The sequence below is a fragment of the Eucyclogobius newberryi genome, unplaced genomic scaffold, assembly GCF_026437365.1.
Source record: "Eucyclogobius newberryi isolate DKJ021-1_F unplaced genomic scaffold, fEucNew1.0.hap1 SCAF_6, whole genome shotgun sequence".
Taxonomy (NCBI): Eukaryota; Metazoa; Chordata; class Actinopteri; order Gobiiformes; family Gobiidae; genus Eucyclogobius; species Eucyclogobius newberryi.
The window spans coordinates 18572939-18592734 of NW_027316278.1; the positions used below are offsets into that span (position 1 = coordinate 18572939).

General features: G+C 40.2%; 3 protein-coding genes across 7 annotated transcripts; 1 reads left to right on the top strand and 2 right to left on the bottom strand.

Annotated features, from left to right (window-relative positions):
• Positions 1–837: 837 nt before the first annotated feature.
• Positions 838–7802, bottom strand: ddhd2 (DDHD domain containing 2). The gene is made up of 18 exons (XM_072433718.1): positions 7691–7802; positions 7181–7313; positions 6643–6832; positions 4802–4989; positions 4638–4727; positions 4444–4564; positions 4271–4360; positions 4045–4186; positions 3763–3971; positions 3624–3688; positions 3201–3323; positions 3035–3130; positions 2764–2949; positions 2621–2647; positions 2238–2393; positions 2060–2162; positions 1199–1652; positions 838–1114 (listed from the first exon to the last, which is right to left on the bottom strand). The coding sequence occupies exons 2-18, from the start codon at positions 7256–7258 to the stop codon at positions 1033–1035; spliced, it is 2400 nt and encodes a 799-aa protein (XP_072289819.1). The 5' UTR covers positions 7259–7313; positions 7691–7802; the 3' UTR covers positions 838–1032.
• A 465-nt stretch (positions 7803–8267) lies between these two features.
• On the top strand, positions 8268–17262 carry LOC140347313 (clustered mitochondria protein homolog). Its single transcript, XM_072433711.1, has 28 exons — positions 8268–8498; positions 9514–9617; positions 9692–9863; positions 10208–10345; positions 10441–10592; positions 10653–10807; positions 10896–11018; positions 11090–11219; positions 11299–11391; positions 11627–11793; positions 12887–13066; positions 13138–13560; positions 13645–13718; positions 13796–13900; positions 13987–14087; positions 14174–14326; positions 14424–14486; positions 14626–14858; positions 14925–15009; positions 15146–15299; positions 15377–15516; positions 15584–15664; positions 15742–15867; positions 15955–16064; positions 16141–16234; positions 16307–16432; positions 16555–16628; positions 16728–17262. Exons 1-28 carry the CDS (start codon positions 8450–8452, stop codon positions 17206–17208), a joined length of 4086 nt encoding a protein of 1361 aa, XP_072289812.1. The 5' UTR covers positions 8268–8449; the 3' UTR covers positions 17209–17262.
• A 487-nt stretch (positions 17263–17749) lies between these two features.
• srrd (SRR1 domain containing) lies at positions 17750–19652 on the bottom strand. Of its 5 annotated transcripts, none has more exons than XM_072433712.1 (6): positions 19441–19652; positions 19331–19371; positions 18709–18899; positions 18539–18637; positions 18081–18232; positions 17750–18015 (listed from the first exon to the last, which is right to left on the bottom strand). In XM_072433712.1, exons 1-6 carry the CDS (start codon positions 19581–19583, stop codon positions 17781–17783), a joined length of 861 nt encoding a protein of 286 aa, XP_072289813.1. In that variant the 5' UTR covers positions 19584–19652; the 3' UTR covers positions 17750–17780. The 5 variants fall into 5 exon arrangements, with proteins under 5 accessions (XP_072289813.1, XP_072289815.1, XP_072289818.1 ...); XM_072433714.1 differs by having other exon boundaries at positions 17751–18015; positions 18709–18864; positions 19538–19598; XM_072433717.1 differs by having other exon boundaries at positions 17752–18015; positions 18709–18864; positions 19441–19650.
• Positions 19653–19796: the final 144 nt, after the last annotated feature.

Below are 19796 nucleotides of genomic sequence, written 5' to 3' on the forward strand. Positions count from 1 at the left end.
TAAGGTTAGGGTTAGGGTTAGGGTTAGGGTTAGGGTTAAGGTTAAGGTTAGGGTTAGGGTTAAGGTTAAGGTTAAGGTTAGGGTTAGGGTTAAGGTCAGGGTTAGGGTTAGGGTTAGGGTTAGCCATGAGGCTATAACGGGCTATAAGGGAAATGCCGCGGTCCCTGAAACTGCGCGGCAATTTGACCGCGCTGCGGCTCTCCAGCCACGGCCTTAATTTTTAGACACCATTTGTTTTCCTGTGGCGTCAATGTGATGTAATTCACATTGTAACTCTACAGGCCAAAGCATATGTCCTGTGACGTCCATTGATGTGTTTTGATGACATTATCATGCGCGATAAGTTCAACGCAATGCCAAAAACGAACACACAATTCATTACGACCCATGATTTCATTTAGTAAGTTAATTTATTTTGAGCAAAGTTTTGAAAAGATGCTAACCACTGAAGTTCCCTTTCGAGTAGAAAAGTAGTAAAAGTGACCGTGAAATGACTGCCCAACACAGTTCTACTCAGTGCAAATAAACTCACAAATGAAAGACAATTCTGACAATAAAAATCACTATTGCTTTTTTTTGGCATAAGATAAACACAAAATGTAGTTTCGACTGCAGCCAGCCAGTAATATTTTTAAACAGTTTGTTTTGAATGAGGTTTTATCAGATTTGAACACAATAAAGCTAACCTTAAAATTAAATACGAACAGAAAATAATTTCATGATTTCCACTGAGGAAAGAAATTACTTCAGTTGTCATTTCAGAATAACAAACATATAGCAACAAGTCAAAAATAATTGAGGTGTTAAATTATAGTAATGACACTTGATGAGGTCTGATAGGTTAAAATCTTGATACAATTCATTTCTTTTCATTTGTTTTACTATAATCTTCGTTCATATAATAAATACACAAGATCTTTGTGGTTGTAAAATATGAAAGCCTTCCTGCACAAAATATTAGAGCGATAGCAGGATATGTAAATAATGGATTTAAAGTGCATCGGGAAACATTATGAAAAGTGCGGAAACATCTTATTGTGGAGGTTGTTCAAAAGCCACATCAAGTTTGTCATATATTTCCTTTAGAACCAGGAGAGCGGTATCCTCAGACTCCCTAAAAAGAACAACAAAAAACATCAGTATATCTTACATTTATACATCAAAACAAGATATTTAGCCAAGTAAAAAGATGAATCACCAGTAACAAAGGTGGGACTGGATAGCAAACAGATATTCATTGAAGCTCTCAATGGGTTTCTCTTGAAGAACATAGTCTATTCTACGCCCTCCATTCAACATGCCCATTTTGATCTGAGGCTGCTCCAACTGCTCATTGGAAACTGAGAAGTCTGCCTCAACACATTCACCTGTAGGGACAAGAGTTGGAAAAATTAGCCCCAACATGCTCTGAGCCCCCGACACAAACCGGAGCGCCTGGAGCAGAGTTAGACACATATTACATAACACAACCCTAACACAAAATAAATTACCCTCTGCATTGCGTAGGTCTCCCTCTATTGAAGTTCCTCCTGCTTCAACTGGCGGCAAAGCAGCAACAGGGATTCGAGCAAAGGACTGCCACGCTGTCCGCAAGGAGCCCAAGACATTGTTTTTTATGTCCATGCCCATGCGAGTTAGGCTGTCCTTCAATTCTGTACATAAAAAAAATATCTATGAAACCACAGCCAACATAGGTTGTTCAGTTATTAAAAAGCAAATATGGCCCATCGCTATCATGTGTTTCGGGACTGCCCTGTTATTAATAAATACTGGACTGAGGTTAATGAGGCACTGCAGACGGTCTTCAACACGGATATTCCATTTAAAACAATATGTCTTGGATGTAAAACTCCAACAATGGAAACGATTGATGGATACCTGTGGAATGTACTGTGCGACTGTCAAGGACTGGACTGAAATAACTTTGGACATTTTCAAAGTGGAAAAATTCACTTGCACAAAAAGGGACATGTCAGACTGACATTTTAGACAATTCTTTTTATTTCTCGCTATCTGTGTCTTGTTCTGTTTTTTATTTGAAACTAAAATAGATAATTACCCAGATGCATCCTCTTGCGGCCTTTATGGTGAGGAATGAGCATAGGTTCCACGTCGACGTCAGACACGATCATGGGCTCTATCCGATAAGCTACAGGATCGTACTGCAAAGCAAAAAAAGAAATCTGTTAGTCTGAACGGCTCATATAAAACCTAATAAAAGGATTCTTGGATCTTACAGGGTGATAGATGTTGTAAAAAGTCTTGCAGGTTGGAAAGGTGTAGTTTGGGTCAATGCGTTTAAGCCCCCGGACGGTCAAAAACATTCCAATGGGAGAGCCGAATGCAAAAAATGTCTGTGGATGGAATGCCAATTGTGGGTAGTCAATGGAGACCTAGAAATTAAAATAATTACTTGTTAGTTATCATACAAAAGTTTCTTCGGACACAAGGAAACGACACAACACGAGTGATGTTTCACAGAAAACATTTTGAATATCCACTCATGCAAGACAGACAGTTAATGATTGTGATCTTGAAGTCCTCCCAAGTAAGGGCCACACTAAAAACTTGGTTGAACTGAAAAGCTAAATGAACGACTTCAGGCCAGACACAGACACACCTGTCCCTTCACTATGCCTCCATTGGTCTGTCCAGGCAAGCAGGGAAGGAGAAAAGCAGTAACGTAATGTTTTTATTGCATATGCCAGATTTCATTGGCACTCTCCAGACCCCCAATATCTGTATTTGTTGTCATGTATTTACCTGTCCGATGCCTACATCAAAGTGTTCATAGTCAACAGCACTGGTGACAGACTGGGCTCTGAGCAGCTGGGACTGCTGTGGCATCAACCCTGAAGACTGATTATCATTGTGATCACAAGTGGACGAATCCTGAGATGAACCGTGTAATTCTGCTGTCAGAAACACTGAACTTTGGAATCTGGAATCCTAAGGACAAACATAAATTAAAAACTACTACAAGCTTTTCAAAACACATTATAAACATTTAGAGTTCCTAATAGCTATTACAAACCTTTGGGAATACGTTTCTTCTGGCAGCATTTAAGATCTTTTTACGAGGACCAAGAGGAATTCCTAAATCTTTAAGGTCATCGTCACGGCAAAGAGCCTGAAATAGCGAGACAAAAAAAATCATCATTAGTGAATATGTGTTTATGTTCATGTTTTCTAAATATTACCAAAGATTCAAGATCCAAGTCCTCTGCCTGTAGATGGGTCAGGTACTGTTGTAGGCCTATTTGGGTCAGAAACTGCAGCAAAGTCTCATGTTGCGCTTGGCAGTTTGACTTCTCCCTGGGAAACTTTCAAACAGAAAAAAGAACCCCTAAAAACTATGTTAGCTGCAGATATAATAGATATAGAAGGTATAGATATAGAGATAAAGAGAGATAGATATATATATATATATATATATATATATATATATATATATATATATATATATATATATATATATATACAGATATAGAGATAGATAGAGATGGATAGAGATAGAGAGAATAGATAGAGAGATAAAGATATATATGTATAGAGATAGAGATATAGATATATAGATAGATATAGATGGATAGAGATATAAAAAGTGGTGATTATAATCATACTTTCTCTGTGTTGGCTTCCAATCCAGGCCTCTGATTTGTTAGCATGTCAAATAGAATCAGCGAGCCTACATGGGAAAAATATCTCAAATTTAAATGGTACAAATTTAAATCTTATGTTTTATCATTATAAAAAACCCACCCAGGCTGTGGCCCACAATAGAAACGGCCCCTTTAAACTCTGGATGTCGTTGTTTAAATAGTGCATGTAGCCTGTTGATCTCTGAGGCCACAGTGTCTACTATAGTCTGACAGTATGTGGGGCTGTTATAGAAAAACAAGTCCAGTAGAGTATCATTGGTGAAGTGTCTTAAGCGACTAATACTGGGCAAAGTTATTCGGTGGATGTCCCTGATAAAAAAAAAGAAAAGGGGTTACACAAACTAGGTTGTTATGTTACCTAGATGTAGCATTTGACACATACTCATCCACCCCAGTAGCATCACCGTGCAGAGCACTGTGCCAGTTCACAGGGAGAAACTCAACTCTCCCTATTTTGTCCTCCTCCTGAGCACGTTTATAATGAGAGGCCAGAAGGGACAGAGACGCACTCCTGAAATCGTTAACTGAAATAGGCAAAACAAAATAAGGTAGGGCATATGACAAAACCTCACACGTGTAATAAAGTCATATGTACTGTAAGAACGTACCACACTGTATGATAGATCTGAAGCGCAGATCACATGCAGGACCAATTCCATGCACCATAAAAACAAGATGGTCAACATTGTCTGGTTCACCTGGAAATATATATTTAAAATTTAACAAGCCATCAAACTGAGTGCATTGCATTCAAGTATGAATTCTAAAGATGACCCCATACCCTCAGGTATTTCTACAGAAATGCTGTCTACACCTCTCTTCACTGTTCTGGGTCGAGTGTTTTCTGATGGAGAGGAGACCCACTCTTCTTGAGCAAATATTGGTTGATATTGCATTATGAGCTAATTGCAGGAGTCAAATAACACCATAAGTTTTATCTATAATTTTAAAGTGCACCATGTCAAATGAACATACTTTTGGGTTGTGTAATATTACAGTTTCCCCAGTAGGAAACTCCAACTTTGCTTTCCACTCATCTTTGGTTATTGCTTCCTTGTAAGCATCCTTAAAATTAAGAAGATAAAGACACAAGTAAAACAAATACAGTGAACACCTGGAGAAAATGACATGTATTCCACCTCTAGACTCTGGCTAAAGTCTTCGGAGTAGGGCATGAATTTTAAATCTTTATCTCCTTTGTAGAACCAAGTGCAGCGGCGGACCTCGGTGGGTGCTTGTTCCCAGTAAACAGCATAGCGCTTTCTCTCATTAATGTGCACATCATACCGTTCTCCATTCACAGCCACCAGAATTTCCTGACAACTCCCTAGTGGAAACAAAAAGTGAAACATATAGAATGGATATACAGTAATTCACATATTTGATATACATTATGTAGTGTATGCAAAAGGGAGGCGATGTGAGCTACTGTGAGAGATCTGAAAGTGAAGATGAGGCAGTCAACGAAGCAAGAGAGGAAGCTGTGGAAACACCAGCAGAACAACATGATCTAAGTATGAAGTGGCATGAACACCATCACTGGATACAAGCCAACCAGTGGTGGATTCTTTTTCTACCACTTGCCAGTTTAAATATATCTTTTTTTAAACCGACATGACACAATATAGTTGATATAAAGACAGATTAATTTCATGTTATTCTTATTGTGAATTGATATTTATTCCACTCCTTTGTCACCACTCGGCTGGATTACTGCAATGCTCTCTGTATGGGAGTTAGTGGGTCCTCAATTGCTCGTCTCCAACTGGTCCAAAATGCTGCTGCCCGTCTTTTAAATGGAACAAGAAAATATGAGCACATTTCGCCTATTTTAGCTTCACTCCACTGGCTGCCCGTTCATTTTAGGGTTCATTTTAAAACTCTTTTATTTACTTTTAAAGCCTTAAATGGTCTTGCCCCTCCTTACCTCTCCGAGCTGCTACACCCCTACACTCCCAGCCGTTCCCTCAGGTCAGCTGACCAGCTACTCCTTGCAGTGCCTGCAAGGAGTTAGGCTAAAGCTAAAGCTCAGAGGTGAACGAGCCTTTGCAGTGGCAGCTCCAAAACTGTGGAACAAACTGCCACTCCTCATAAGAAAAGCCTCCTCACTGCCTCTTTTTAAATCGCTTCTAAAAACCCATCTGTTTTCTCTGGCTTTTAACACCATGTAGTGTGTTGATTGTATGTTTTACATGTGTTGGGAGGGCAGCACCTTTTGTTTATTTTATTTTGTTTATTTTTATTCAATTTTTATTCCAGCGTTTGTTTGATTTCATTTTCTATTTGATTTGGTTTTATATCTTATTTTATTACTTTTATCCTATTTATGCCTCTGTAGTCTTTTACCTTGCTGTGAAGCACTTTGGAACCCTCTGGTTGTATAAACTGTGCTATATAAATAAAATGGATTGGATTGGATTTTAGTTTCTTAACTTTTTTCTTGATTATTATATTTCTTGATTTGTGAATAAAAGTATAATTTTGATTCCGATACAACAAAACATTTGGTTTATGGTGTGTAGATGGCTGGAGTCATTGGTCCTCCCTAAAGCTGAGATGCTACACACACAGTTGTTTTTTTAATTATTTTTTTTAGACATGCCAGATATGTTGTTTTGAAGATTTAACCCACAAGAGAGTGGAAACTATGTTGACCACATAATATGTAAACACCAAGAATTCAAACATATCGCTATGAAAGCTGGTGACCCAATTAAGCACATTCTGCACTAATATGTATATTTTACATTTGGCACGGACGTATTTTAGGACACAATGGTACTGTTGTGAAGCATTTGTGCTGCTGTGTTCTTCAAGCAGAAAGAATTCCCAGCCCCATCCATTAACCTGTTAAGTCACAGTAAGGTGGATGGTTGTGACAAGGTGTGACAAAAAAAGGAACAGCAGAATTACAAAGCAACAGTGTAAAATAAATGTTTCCTTTTTAAAATGATTAAAAATGGAACAAAGGTTTGCCTACCAGTGCTGTAAGCAGACTCAAGTTTTACAGAGTCCACTATGCTGAAGGGTTGCCAAGATATGCTGTCATCAGCACATCTACAAAAGAACCAGTGAGGTTGAACTTCCCGGTAGGGAACAGGCGCTGCCTCCATGTCGAGCATCTCAAAGGAAGTGGAGGATGGTGGAGCCTCATCTATCACAGAGGTCACCTGAAACATGTCACAATAATTACCCCTTTGGCATAGGCACTTTCTCTATACAGGTCAAAATAAACAATAAGCCCTAAATAAAACGTTGCAGCATGGCAATCGACACTCCCATCTTTTTAATTGGAGACTGATGCAGATTATGTTATGATGGATCTAAGAATGTAATAATTGATGACCAGGCTGGAAAAGATGAGCCTGATACACCAATAAACATTCCTATAGTTTTGAGATGGGTTTCTGTTCATTTAATTTGAGAAATAGAACTGTACTAAATAGAAGTACTGCAAATAATGTACATCATAAACTCACTAAAATCTGTGTAAAACAGATGGACATGCTAACACTAACCTCCTCTTCTGGACAGGAGCCTGTGCCTGAAGGGGCAGCTTGGTGCAGAACCCGGTCCTCATTGGGACAGTCTGACATTAGCCCCGAGTCCAGGCCCCTGACCCCTGCTCAGCCTCAGAGACAAACCCAGCAGCTGTACAGAGGGAGAGGACACGGTTACACTGGGACTACAATGTGAACCTTATTCGTGTTCTGAGACATTCAGCATCCGACATCATCGTGCTCGTTATAGCAAGCATCACTGAAGTTCATAAAATTATTGTTGACATCAGGTGATAGAGCTTCCCCACTCCATCGTAATGTTTCACTAGTTTCAGTCATTATTGTGGTGCATTCATCACTGTCTAGCTTCTGTACAAGTCGATGAATCCACTTGCATTGGACATTCCTGTGCGATGACAGGGTCAAGTTAGCAAGTTACACAGCGATGACCACTACACTGAAAATTAGCCTGACCCAAATAAACTCAAAACGTATTAGCAACATTGAAGCAATATGCAGTAAACGTACCCACTGCTTGACAAAGAACGAAGTTAAATTGGAGTAGTTTACATCGCTTGTTTATGTTTAGCTGCTCTGCATTAGCAAACCAAGGACAGCCCCGCCTCCTCCTGTCAGTGTGAGGCGTTCAAGGACTCAGGAAAACATTCACATTTCCACATAATTAAATGCACATTATTATACTTTTACGTCTTTATTTATTCTTTCACATTACCATAAGAATTTTATTCCTATGTTTTTTTTATTCCTCCAATGACGGTGAATCATTTACAAAAAAACGTGCGAGTTGAGCATTTAGGGGCTCGAAATATGCCCAGGTGTGCATTTTTCTGGTATTCATTTTTTTAGCCTCATTAGCCTAGAAGTTCAGCAGCTCAAAACAAAAGTGAACCATGGGCCTGCGCTTCCTCCATTTTCCCAAGCTGCACTTGGGGGGGCGTGGCACGGGCAGGAGTGGAGCTTGCCAGGAGAAGGAAGAGGAGTACTGCTTTGGACACACCCAAAGTGAGAGACCAACACAGAATAATGAGCTTGTGTGGAGTGTGGAGCAATAAGAGGGTGTGGCCTTTTACTCTAGACGACAGATAAGCTACATTTGCCTAGCATTGAGGGGCAGGAGTCACAGACGGTCCAGAGCAGGCAGCTGTAACTTTTACTCTGTTGCATACTTTTGCTCTCTTCACAGTTCTCCCTGACACTCTCCGGAGACAAAAACAACGTGCACAGTCCAGGCAGAGACGGAGACCTGAGACATTCCAACACGAAGACATGAAGGACAAAGTTAGAAGAGGAGGAGGCAGAAGTCAGGCCAAGAATGGTAAGAAGAAATGGTGTTTTATTGTCTTTATCGTCTTTATCCCTCCTCCTGTTAGCTGCAGCTGGGTGAGGGTTTATCTGCTGCCTCCTTCTATGTACACTATGAAAGAGAGTGGGAAGTTTTACACTACAGTGTTTTTTGCGGGATAAAGCCTTTTGTTTTGCTTTTCCAAAGTTCACAACAACTGGGCAGTGAGCTGTTTGAGTAAATAATTAACAAGTAATATCTCTTTTAACTACAAAAAGCTGCTGCTACCAATTATACTATGGCAGTTCTACTCTGTTAGAATCACTCAAATACATCTAAAACCAACTATTTTGTCTTTCTGTTGGTCATAAAAATATAGTCGTGGCGCATGACATTTCAGTAAAAACCCATTTGGCTTAACAATGTACTTCAGGTATTTCCTAGATTCCATTGCCAAATAAACCACTGGCTGCAGAACAATGCCATATTCTCTAGTAGTAGTAACTGCAGAGAGGAGGGATCTTTCTTTAGCCAATCACAAACAGAGAAACTTTTTGGGAGTCTTCCAGGGGTTAACTTGTCCCAGAGTGACAGGAAGAATTAAGGTTTAGTGCGCAAAGAATACAATATACAATGTTTAAGATGCAGTCATGCAGGTGTATTGGCCATGCCTCACTTGCAGTCTATAGCTTATGTGTTTAAGAGGCTCCACATGCCGCTGCAGGGTGTGGCTGTCCCTTCACTCTGAGATGACATGAAGGGCAGCAGGCAAATTCAACAGGTTAAGTCACACGACAGGTTGAGGAACACGCCGAGTCCTGCTCGACTGATGAATCTTTCACAAGACACACCCACATTCACTGAAGTCATTTTTGAGCACCCTCTCGTTGACTTTTATGACATATTTCACAACAATGTCCTTTTCGGGTTTCATTGTCTTGAGGTGCGTGGACTAAGTGTGAACGCACCCTTAAATAGTTGGTATAATTTATTGCATAACAATAAACATGAATGTGATTACCCGTATTTTTGTTTTTCCTTTTACCAGATGACACAAGCCCTACCAGTGCAAAAAACACTGATCTGAAAATGGATGAGGACAATTTTGCTGTGAAAATACAGGGGGCAGGAGTTGAGCAATTTGAACTTCATGTAAGACAATTTGTTTTTCAGTTCAGGCAGATTGTGACCATGCAATAAATATGCTTGTATTTAATCATTTTTAGGTGCATGGATTCTGGCTGGTCCAAGATGCCATAATGACTCTGCTTTCGAGGGATGAAGTGTTTCCGCGCTCAAATCTATCCCTGTCTCTTGCTGGTGCCACACTTGACCCCCTCTCACAGATGCAAAGTCTTAAAGGATTCAAAGCTGGATCTATTCTGCGTCTAACCGAAGGTTCCTTACAATCACACATTATGAACAACCTACTTTTTTGCATTGTAACTCGAGCAAACAAATAGTTTGTTTATTGCTGTATTTTTTTAAGGTTAATTAGGTAAATTAATTCAATAGGTTGCATTTATGTGAAATCTTTTGAATGGAGAAAAGCTGTCAAATTTTATGGTGGATTTTTGCATCAGATTTATTGACCTAGTTTTTGCTTAATATCTCTTTAATCACTGAACCTATCCACATGAAACAAACCCGTTTCTCCAATACAATCTCAATTCATTGTTCATTGTGTCAGTCAACTAAGTTTTTTTATTTTAATTTATACATTTTGTATTTTATTTTGCCAGAGCCATACACTGCTCAGTCAGCTCGACTTCATTTGGCTCGTGTGCTTGAACTACTGAGGGCGTCAGCACCTCAGGATGCACTGCGAGAGGGACGCTCACCTAGTATTTTGGACACCATCACACAAAGCCAAACACAAGGTGGGCTCTCAAATAGCACTGAAAAAATAAGGAAATAAGGATGGAAATACTTACTATCAAAACAAGTCATTTAATACATTTATTTTTTTGTACAGACACAACTTTGCAAAATGGAAAGAACCTCAAACGCTCTTTAAGTAATACAAAAACAGAAGGAACAAATCAAGACAGCACTCCTGAATACTTACTCCCTGGTTCTCGTGAAAGACCTCTAATGGCTCTGCTACCAAATAGTTCACAACCAGAGGTAAATGCAGGAGATTTAAATAATTGTATTTGATAATCAACTTAACATTTGCTTGATCAGGCTCCCAGCTGTGTGAGGGACCTGAGCCTAAGCTGCTGGAACCCTCCTCCAGGACACAGAAAGATTCAGGGGGACTTCCTGTACATCACTGTTGTAACAACAGAGGGACGGCGCTGCGACATCACCTCTTGTCCCAAAGGCTTCTTCCTCAATAGGTATTGATTAGTATACTTAAGCATAAATTCAATAGCACCAAGTTATTCCATGTTCATATGTGCTTACCTCCATTTGTCTTCATTTAAGGTCTACAGAAGAAGTGTTTGATCCCCGTCCGGCACAGTCGGCTCCAATTTGCCACTGTTTTACCGACCTCCTCTGTCACCTCAGCCCAGCATTCAAACAAGCATTCATCATTCTCAAAAACAAGTGAGACCTATGCCGACGTCAACTGTCCTAATCACAGGTGACATAAAGTAATATTGCTTTCTGTCCTTCAGGTTTCACTTGCCCCCACTTGAGGCCTTGCCCACCCCATATCACACACTGAGCTGGTTGGGGCCACCCTGCTCTTCTCGCATTCATAAAAACACATTCAGCAGACTCGGAGTGGAAGAACAGCCAGCACAGGTTATTGTCAACACAACTTGAAAAACTGTGCCGCTGACAGAACCAGGGGAGTGGTGACATTTCCGTTGTTGTTTTATAGGCTCCTGATTGGAATGAAGAGTTGCAAGCAACCAGAGACCTTCCCCAAGGAAGCCTGGAGGAGAGACTGCAAAGAGACAAAGCTTTGCTACAGGTAATCTTTTGTAGAGTCTTCTGTCATGGCACCAGGCCTAACGCTCTATTGAAATCTCATATTGGTATGTGGGTTCTTTTCCTGATTCATTGTCTCAAATGGTACAAAACTGTTTGATTTGGTCTGGTTCTAAATTAATAATTTTGTCCCATGACAATACTGAAAATGTTTTTATTTTTAATTTTAAGACCTGAATAAAATAAATGTCCATTACAATTTGTTTTTATTTTGACAGGTTAATAGTGCGTTTGTCAGAGCTGTGACCCAGGGAGCAGAAAATGTCATAGATGGTTTTGTGGAACCTGTCAATAGAAATCCTGAGGATCCAGCGTTCCTATGGGGAGGTCTGTTTATAAGTCAAGGAGCTGCAAGTGACGTGTTTGGTGGAGAAAGAGGCCGGAGGTGAGAAACATGTAATAGTAGTAGTGATGACGATGATGATGATGATGATGATGATGATGATGATGATGATGATGATGATGATGATGATGATGATGATGATGATGATGATCGCAAGCGGCAATGATCGGCCCTCGACACGCCGCCGCAAGAGGAGGGGGCGCGTAATTGTCCTTTTATTACGCCTACTGCTGAATCTGTGACGCTGTCACAACTTCTCCCCTTTGTTTTACCATCAAAAAGCAATTTTATTTTGAATTCTTGGCAAAATGTGCGGCTTTGCCGCACAGACACCGTGACTCTTTGAATAAAAATGTGGATAACTTTTGATGTCCCACTCCTCAGTAGCATTTTCACCAAATTTCTATACATTTTCGGAAAGCGCTCACGCTTTCCTACCTCATGGTGTGGGTCCCTGGTCACTGACGGGTACTTTCGTTAATTTTGAGTGGGCTCCGCCCACTTTGGCCCTCTATACAGTAATAATGTTCAATTTTTGCATTACATGCTTATATGCACGGAACATGCAAGAGATGGGGAACGTATTCGTGAGCTACTTAGCGCAAATGAGTGCTTTATATGGGCTTCGCCCGTTTACAACGGTAATGTTCCATTTTCCTACAATTAATTAGTATGCACGGGGCGTGCATGAGTGGAGGAGTGCGTTAGTGAGTGTTTGGAAATGGGCGAGCGCTTCGCGCTCAATTTCGTGCGCACTTTCGCAGCCGTGCTTCGCACAGCCTTACGAGACTAATAGGCCTCTCGCCAGCTTGTGGCGCTCGGGCCTAATAATAATATCTTACGCTTTACAGGCTTGTCAAAGCCTCTCAATGCGCTACACTATTATTCTTTCATCCCATATTCAGTTGTGGTAAGCTACTACTGTAGCCACAGCTGCCCTAGGGCAGATGGATGTGAGGCTGCCAATCAGCACCTTTGGCCCCTCCGTCATTCACACATGCACGCACCACTTTCATACTAGTTTAATACACTTCTTGCTCTAACATTTGAGCTACTGCCACCCAATTAAGAAATGTACCTACCGGTACATAAAATGTGTGTGTGTGCTATAGTCTGGTTGTTTTTTTCCTGGTAGAGCGGCTCAGAGGCTGGAGCTGAAGGGGGTGCAGGCCTACAGTGACATACAGGGGCCACATGGGCTGCACATTCTGCCCACAGCAGTGGTGGATTACAGAGGGGTGCGTCTCTCAGCTCAGGGCCTGGCTCCGGGAATAGAAGGCACAGAGCAGGACCTGGAAGTTTCTCCTGCATCAAGGTATATTTCACTACACTCATTTCTAAAAAATTAATCATTTGACTAATATATGTATCCATTATGGCTGACAGAGGCCTTCTGTATGGAGTGAACGCAGGACCCCAAGAATCTCCCCAGCGCAGAAAACTACTTGAACACTTAGCACAAGCAGCCAAAGCTCTATCTATTCAAAGACATGTTGTTGTGTCGCCCAAAGGGAATGTAGTTCCACTGTTCACATCCATCGACGCACAGGGCCTTGTAGGAGCTGATCAAAGGTTCTATGTGCTCGACGTGTTTAGAAGTTTTCCTGCTGATGCCAACTTTTGCCCAGAAGCAGACAAAGAAAAGGAGGGTGATCCTGCTGACGATGAACAAAAAAATTGTAAAGATGATGAAGCCAAAACAAAATTTTGGCCGGATAATTACTGTTCAGACACTGGATTTCCAAAGTGTTTTCCTCATGGGCTTTGTAGACTTAAGCCAGAGTTGGTCCAGGCATTTATTCAGCACAAGTAAGTGTCAACCATACAACAACAGAAGATACCATGGTAATAAATGTACATTTGGTCTCACCGTAAACTTGTTTTTCATTTTAGACATAATCAGTTTGGTCAGATTGTGAGGGAGAAGCTGGATAAAAATGGGGGCTTTGAAGAATGTGCTGCAGCAGGTGAGGTCCTTTTGATTGAATGTAAACCATATCATCTACCTTCGAATCTTATAATATATTTTTGCTTCTTTTGGAAGGTGACTCCCGGTCGACAAGTGCTGTCAGAGAAGCTTGTAAAGAAGTGGGGTCAGTTAGTGATATTATTTTTGAGATGCGCTTCAACCCAAACATTTACTCCCCAGGTACAGACCGTTATTGTGAAACATGGCTACACATAAATGTATGCTTGTGTTTACTTGCTATGCTTTGATACTTACATTCATTTTAGGAGTGACGTTTCCTCGTACGGAAAGCACATCAACGAATCTGCAGAAGAGATTACTTCAGGAGGCTGCAGCTTTTATTATCACACATCAGATCCCAGCCTTTGTAGGTCTAACACAAATCATGTCTCCATATCAACTGACATAAAGCTATATTACATTGTATTTACTATTTGTTGTTTATACACATAGGTTGACTACTGTTTACAAAATAATGAAGTTCCAGTCGATGGTGCTTCTCTGAAAAAGGCCCTACACCATAAAGGGATAAACCTCCGATATATGGGTCATGTGGTCAAGGCTATCACCCAATCAGAAGACGAGGTTAAACTCCGGCACATACTGGTTTGTTCAGATTCTTCACTGTATGGGTAGTATTTTCAGATATCGAACAACAATGAACAATTTTAACTTTTTTTTTTTAATGTGTGTTTATCATTAGAGGATCGCAATCAGTGAAATTTTCATGCGTTCAACAAAAAGAATATTCAACAGCTTTGTGCAGGTACTTAATGCCTTATTACCATTTCTACTTATGATGTTATTACCCAGAGCAGAGCAATGTGTGAGCAGCAGGTGAAAGCAGCAGGTGAAAGCTCATGATTTGAGTAGGAATGTAAAACCCTGAGGCTGTGTCTCTGCAGGGTGTGGACATGGCAAGTCTTTCTGCAGCAGTCAGTCACTTCCTTTGCTGCCTGTTGGTCCCACACTACACTCCCACCTCCATCGGGGATGATATGAAAAAGAAATCCCGACGAAGGGGCCGTGGGGCTGGGCTCTCAGAGAGCACACCTTGGAGCACACTGACAGCAGCAGAACTGTGGAACATGGTGTGCCAGGACGCAGCCCAGACATACGGCATCTGTGACTTGCTAGGGTATGATTTTTAAGGGTCTTTCACCAAGAACAGAAATGTTAATTTATCAATTTATTACTGTTTTAGCACTGGCCCAAGCCACCTGGTCGAACACTATGGCCTTCAGAAAATGTCTCTGCTTAGGGAGTTCTGTTTGAAGACTGGAGTACAGGTAATACTATTTACCGTTGATTGATTGATTTTACTTACTCAAAACATTTTACTTTCCATATGAAATCAGCTCTACACATCAACTGTAGACATTAACTGAATACCTTTTTTGTATATTTTTTCTTCTTGATCGATAGTTGAGACTCAAAGACTATTTCTTGGAAAACCAAAACAAAGCACCTCTTAATCCAGAGGACGTTCTCAACATCTTCCCTGTTGTCAAGCACCTCCACATGCCAATTGTAGATGCAACAAAAGCATTTCGCACAGCCCAGACTTCATTACAAAAAGGTGACATTTCAGTTTGTCTTAATCCCACTGAAGTAATTATAATCATGTACATTGAATGTCGTTACCTATCATTGAAGGTTTGTTGGATCAAGCTTATGAACAGCTGAAAGAAGCTACCTACTTATATGGCAGGGTATGTGATGATCTCCATCCTGAGGCATGTTACTGTCACAGTGTTCTTGCCAGAGTGGCTTTCCTAAAGGGCAAGTCAGCAGAGGTATGTAATTTAAGCACAAGCTAAAGGTTCTTATTTGTGGAATGGTAAACACACATTTATGCTGCAGGCTCGTAGTATTCAACTAAAAGCAGTAGTTATCAGTGAAAGAGTGCTTGGTTTTGACCATCCAGACACTATCCAGCAATATGTGAGTATTTTACATATATGTTGAAAGGTTACTTTAGGTGTGTCTAACATGTATATACTTGCATTTTATACATGTAGGCACTCTTAGCGGTGTACATGAATGCTGGAGGAGAAACGGCCCTGGCCCAGAAATGCCTGCTCAGAGCACGTCTGCTAATGCTCACAGTACATGGAGAGGACCACCCTTACACTGCTGCATTGGACGTGGGTTTACATCTCCTGTTATAGTTTGATTACATTTATGCAATAAAAGGAGACAATATAACTTCAATAAATTGTGTTATCTTGCAGAGTTGTCTGGGGCTGGTGATGTCAGGAAGTCAATCAGAACAATACCTCAAGAATGCGCTTACTCTCAACACATCCTTCTTTGGAGCCACTAATCTGCACACTGCTCTCAGGTGCGTTTTCATCCACAGACACTACTAAAAATATATATTTTTATCAATTACATTTTTATTTAATTTCCTTTTGTAGCCAGCATCTCTTGGCCCAGCTCATGTGCAGTAAAGGTGACTACAGAAGTGCTATGGTCCATGAAAAAGAAGCCCTTTCCGCATTTACCTCGATGGTCTGTTTTTGGTGTGCAAAAGTTTTGACAATCTATTTCTGAGCATTGTATTACTAGTAATCTTCTGTACAGTTTGGGGAAGATCATGCTCAGACTCGCTGCAGCACAGAGTTTCTGAGCACCATAACAAAACAAGCCGTGCGCGTTGAAAGGTCTATCAGACAAGCTGGACCTGAATGTTCAGAGCAAACAGTAGAGGTACATTTGACTATTGTTTCATTCAACCACCACGTTTCCACTGTATAAATTACATATAAATTGTTTTCATAAAATATGTCAAAAGAGTCTTCTTTAACTAAAGCTTTTATTTGTTTCCTCAGTGTCTCACTCCTACAACTGAAACCATTTTGGAGCAGATGGTTCTGGTCACAGGAATCAGAAAGATTGTACAGAGGTAAAAAATATTATACTTCATGAATGACTACTGCAAATCTGTTGCAGTCCTGGTGATGTCCTGAGGCGGGATTCCTTTTCAAATAAAATTATTTTTCAGTGACCGGTTCCAGGAGTATAAGCTGAAACATAAGGAAAGAAAAGCTGCAGTGGCAAAAGAAGTCATTGAAAGTTTACTTTCAAAGGCCAACACTTCGGAAAGTGCCAGCAAGGAAGAGCAGCAGACAAATCAAAAAGAAAGTGTGAAGGAGGCTGAAAACAGTGAGGCTACCAAAGCTGAAGGAAAGAAAGGGAGTGATGAGGCGTCATTGGAGACAAATGATGTGGGTTCAGTTAGTAGTGACGCAGTAGGATTAGATTCACTATCTGCAGATGAAGGGACCAAAGCTAAACAAGAGTCAGACAGATTAAATGGAGAATTCAATGGAGCCACTGATACAGCTGCAAGTCCGTCAGATCTCAAGGCCATGACTTGGGCTGATGTTGTCTCAAAACCAGTTGTAGCAGATGGACCAGCAGCCAATACCCCAGAGGTGAATGGGGGCTTAGCGACCACTCAAAACGGTGAGCATGAGGAATAAAAATAAGACCACATAAAAGGGTCAGGGCCCAAGATATCCAGTGTTGTTTTGATTCCCTGGAGAATGAAGAATACAAAACTACAGGTGTTAAAAGACGACAAGTATTACAGATCAAAAGATGGTGTTTTAATGAAAAATGACTTTTACTTCAATAAACTTTGTACTTTTCAACAAAAAAAAAAAAGTGAGCAATGTTTGAGTAATAGATAACATTCATTTAGTATTCTATAGTAGTATAAAGTGCAGCTCCATAAGTAGACATTTTAATACCCTTGTGACCTCACATTATTCATTCACAAGCTAATGCATGGCTAGCTGCAATGTGCACCTAAATGCCTAAATTATGTGTCTATACTTAACATGCAATGGCCAAAAAAAATAAAAACATGTTTTTAAAAACACAATATTTTATTTAGATTAACAGTGTTGAATGTGGGACCAGCCCAGATATTTTATAATTTTGTTCGCATATACAACCTCCAGAACACTTTAAATGAGTAATGGACAGACATGACGTGATCAAATTGGTGGCAGAAAAAAATATACAATGAAAACTTTGTCAAAAGAATTCTCTATTTGTCCTTGCATACAATCTCTAAATCAACACAGTGACCATACTGTGGTTCTGGTGGGTTTACCCAAGTCGCCTCTGAAAGTTTGGCTACACCACTAGCAGAAAAAGTTATGACTGCAGTGTCACTGAAGACGTCAATCATGTGGGATGGACAAGGAAGCAGCCTCTCCTCACATACAGCCGTTATCTGGCTAATGTATCTGTAATCCCGGTTAAATTCTCTATCAATTGTCCTGTTAAAAAAAGAGGCAAAGTTTAAAAGTAACTGAAGTTGATGACGATTAACAAAATAACATACCGCTCTTTCATGCCACAGAAACTGTTTCCAATAATGATGATTTCAATCAAACATTGTTTGCTCCAGTTTTTCCATAGAAGATTGTTGTAAAGGGCTTTCCCACAGTGCATTAAGTAAAAAATTGTTGGTTTATTGGCTTGGCGCTTTCCTTCCTGCAAGATAATGGAATCATGATTAACTGTGTGTGTGTGTGTGTGTGTGTGTGTGTGTGTGTGTGTGTGTGTGTGTGTGTGTGTGTGTGTGTGTGTGTGTGTGTGTGTGTGTGTGTGTGTGTGTGTGTGTGTGTGTGTGTGTGTGTGTGTGTGTGTGTGTGTGTGTGTGTGTGTGTGTGTGTGTGTGTGTGTGTGTGTGTGTGTGTGTGTGTGTGTGTGTGTGTGTGTGTGTGTGTGTGTATATGTATATATGTATATGTATGTATGTATGTATGTATTACTGACTTAACCATATAAAACGTCTACCTCATTTTCTGTCAACACAGTCAGTCCTATTCTTTTTAAAACATCTACCTCGCCAGAAGAAAATACAGGATCAAAGACAAAGCAGTCGCTTAGCTCAATCTAGAGAAGATATAATAACCTTAGAGCAATATAAAATATTGAATTTTCAATAGATGAAGTCTTCATTTTACCTTCAATGCATCTAAAAGTAGCAGTAACATGGCCAGCTGATAGCGCGCAGATACACAAGAGGAGAAGGATCCCAGCCCATAACACACACATTGCATTTGTGCTGGAGATGAACGCTGTCCGGCTGACACCTGAGAGGCTCCCTTTTCGACAAAATGCTGTTGAATTCCCAGTGCTGCCATTAGCAACTCATCTATGGGATACATCATAACTTCAATGACAAAGAATTGTAAGAAGTCATATCTTTGGGTCTAGCCTTTTGAGATCTCCAATTTTCCAAAAATATTGATTTGGTCAAGTTATTACTCAGTACCAACCTGTCTGTATAGGGTGGCCCTGTTTTGGATAATTTAAGCATATATTCAGCACATGAGATAAGTGCTCCAGTGTTAAAGAATACTTGCTAGTTAATGTATCAATCATTGTAAAGGGATCTTTATATCGCACAATTACCGCCACATTTGTCAAGGGATATGTCAGTCATATATCAGTACCATAACAGAGTGGTTAACATGTGTTAATGTTGTTGATTTATAAAATCTCAAAATGTTTTTTTTTGTTTTGAGGACATTTGTTGGGAACACCATTATTGACTACTAGATTTCACCATGCAAAAGACCCCACCTTTCCATTTCTCGTAAAAGGCTTCACATCGTAGATCAGAGCTAGAAGTAGAAACATATGAGATTATAAAGATCGAACTCTTTTTTTCATTCATTTTTTTCTTTTCTTACGCTGTTTGCCTGAGTCGTTTTTCAACCTTGCCAACATCTAGATGTTCCTGAATGTTTGGCTCGTTTGACATTTGTAGCTGAGTTTTTTCGGCTTTACCTTTGCGTCGTCGAGCCACTTGCCATCCCTCACTGTCTCCTGGCATTCTGAAAATTTACACAAACACTTAAGAGAAATCTAAACCAAATATAATCGAATAATTCGGAAATGCACACATGTGGCGCGGAAGCATGGATCTATTAGGCGGAAGATTCACATAGGTTTGTTTTGACTGCAACACATGGCATTTTACTTCCGGTGTAAAATAACTCAAACTATACAAATATTTTACAATTAATGTGCAAAGTACAATCAAACA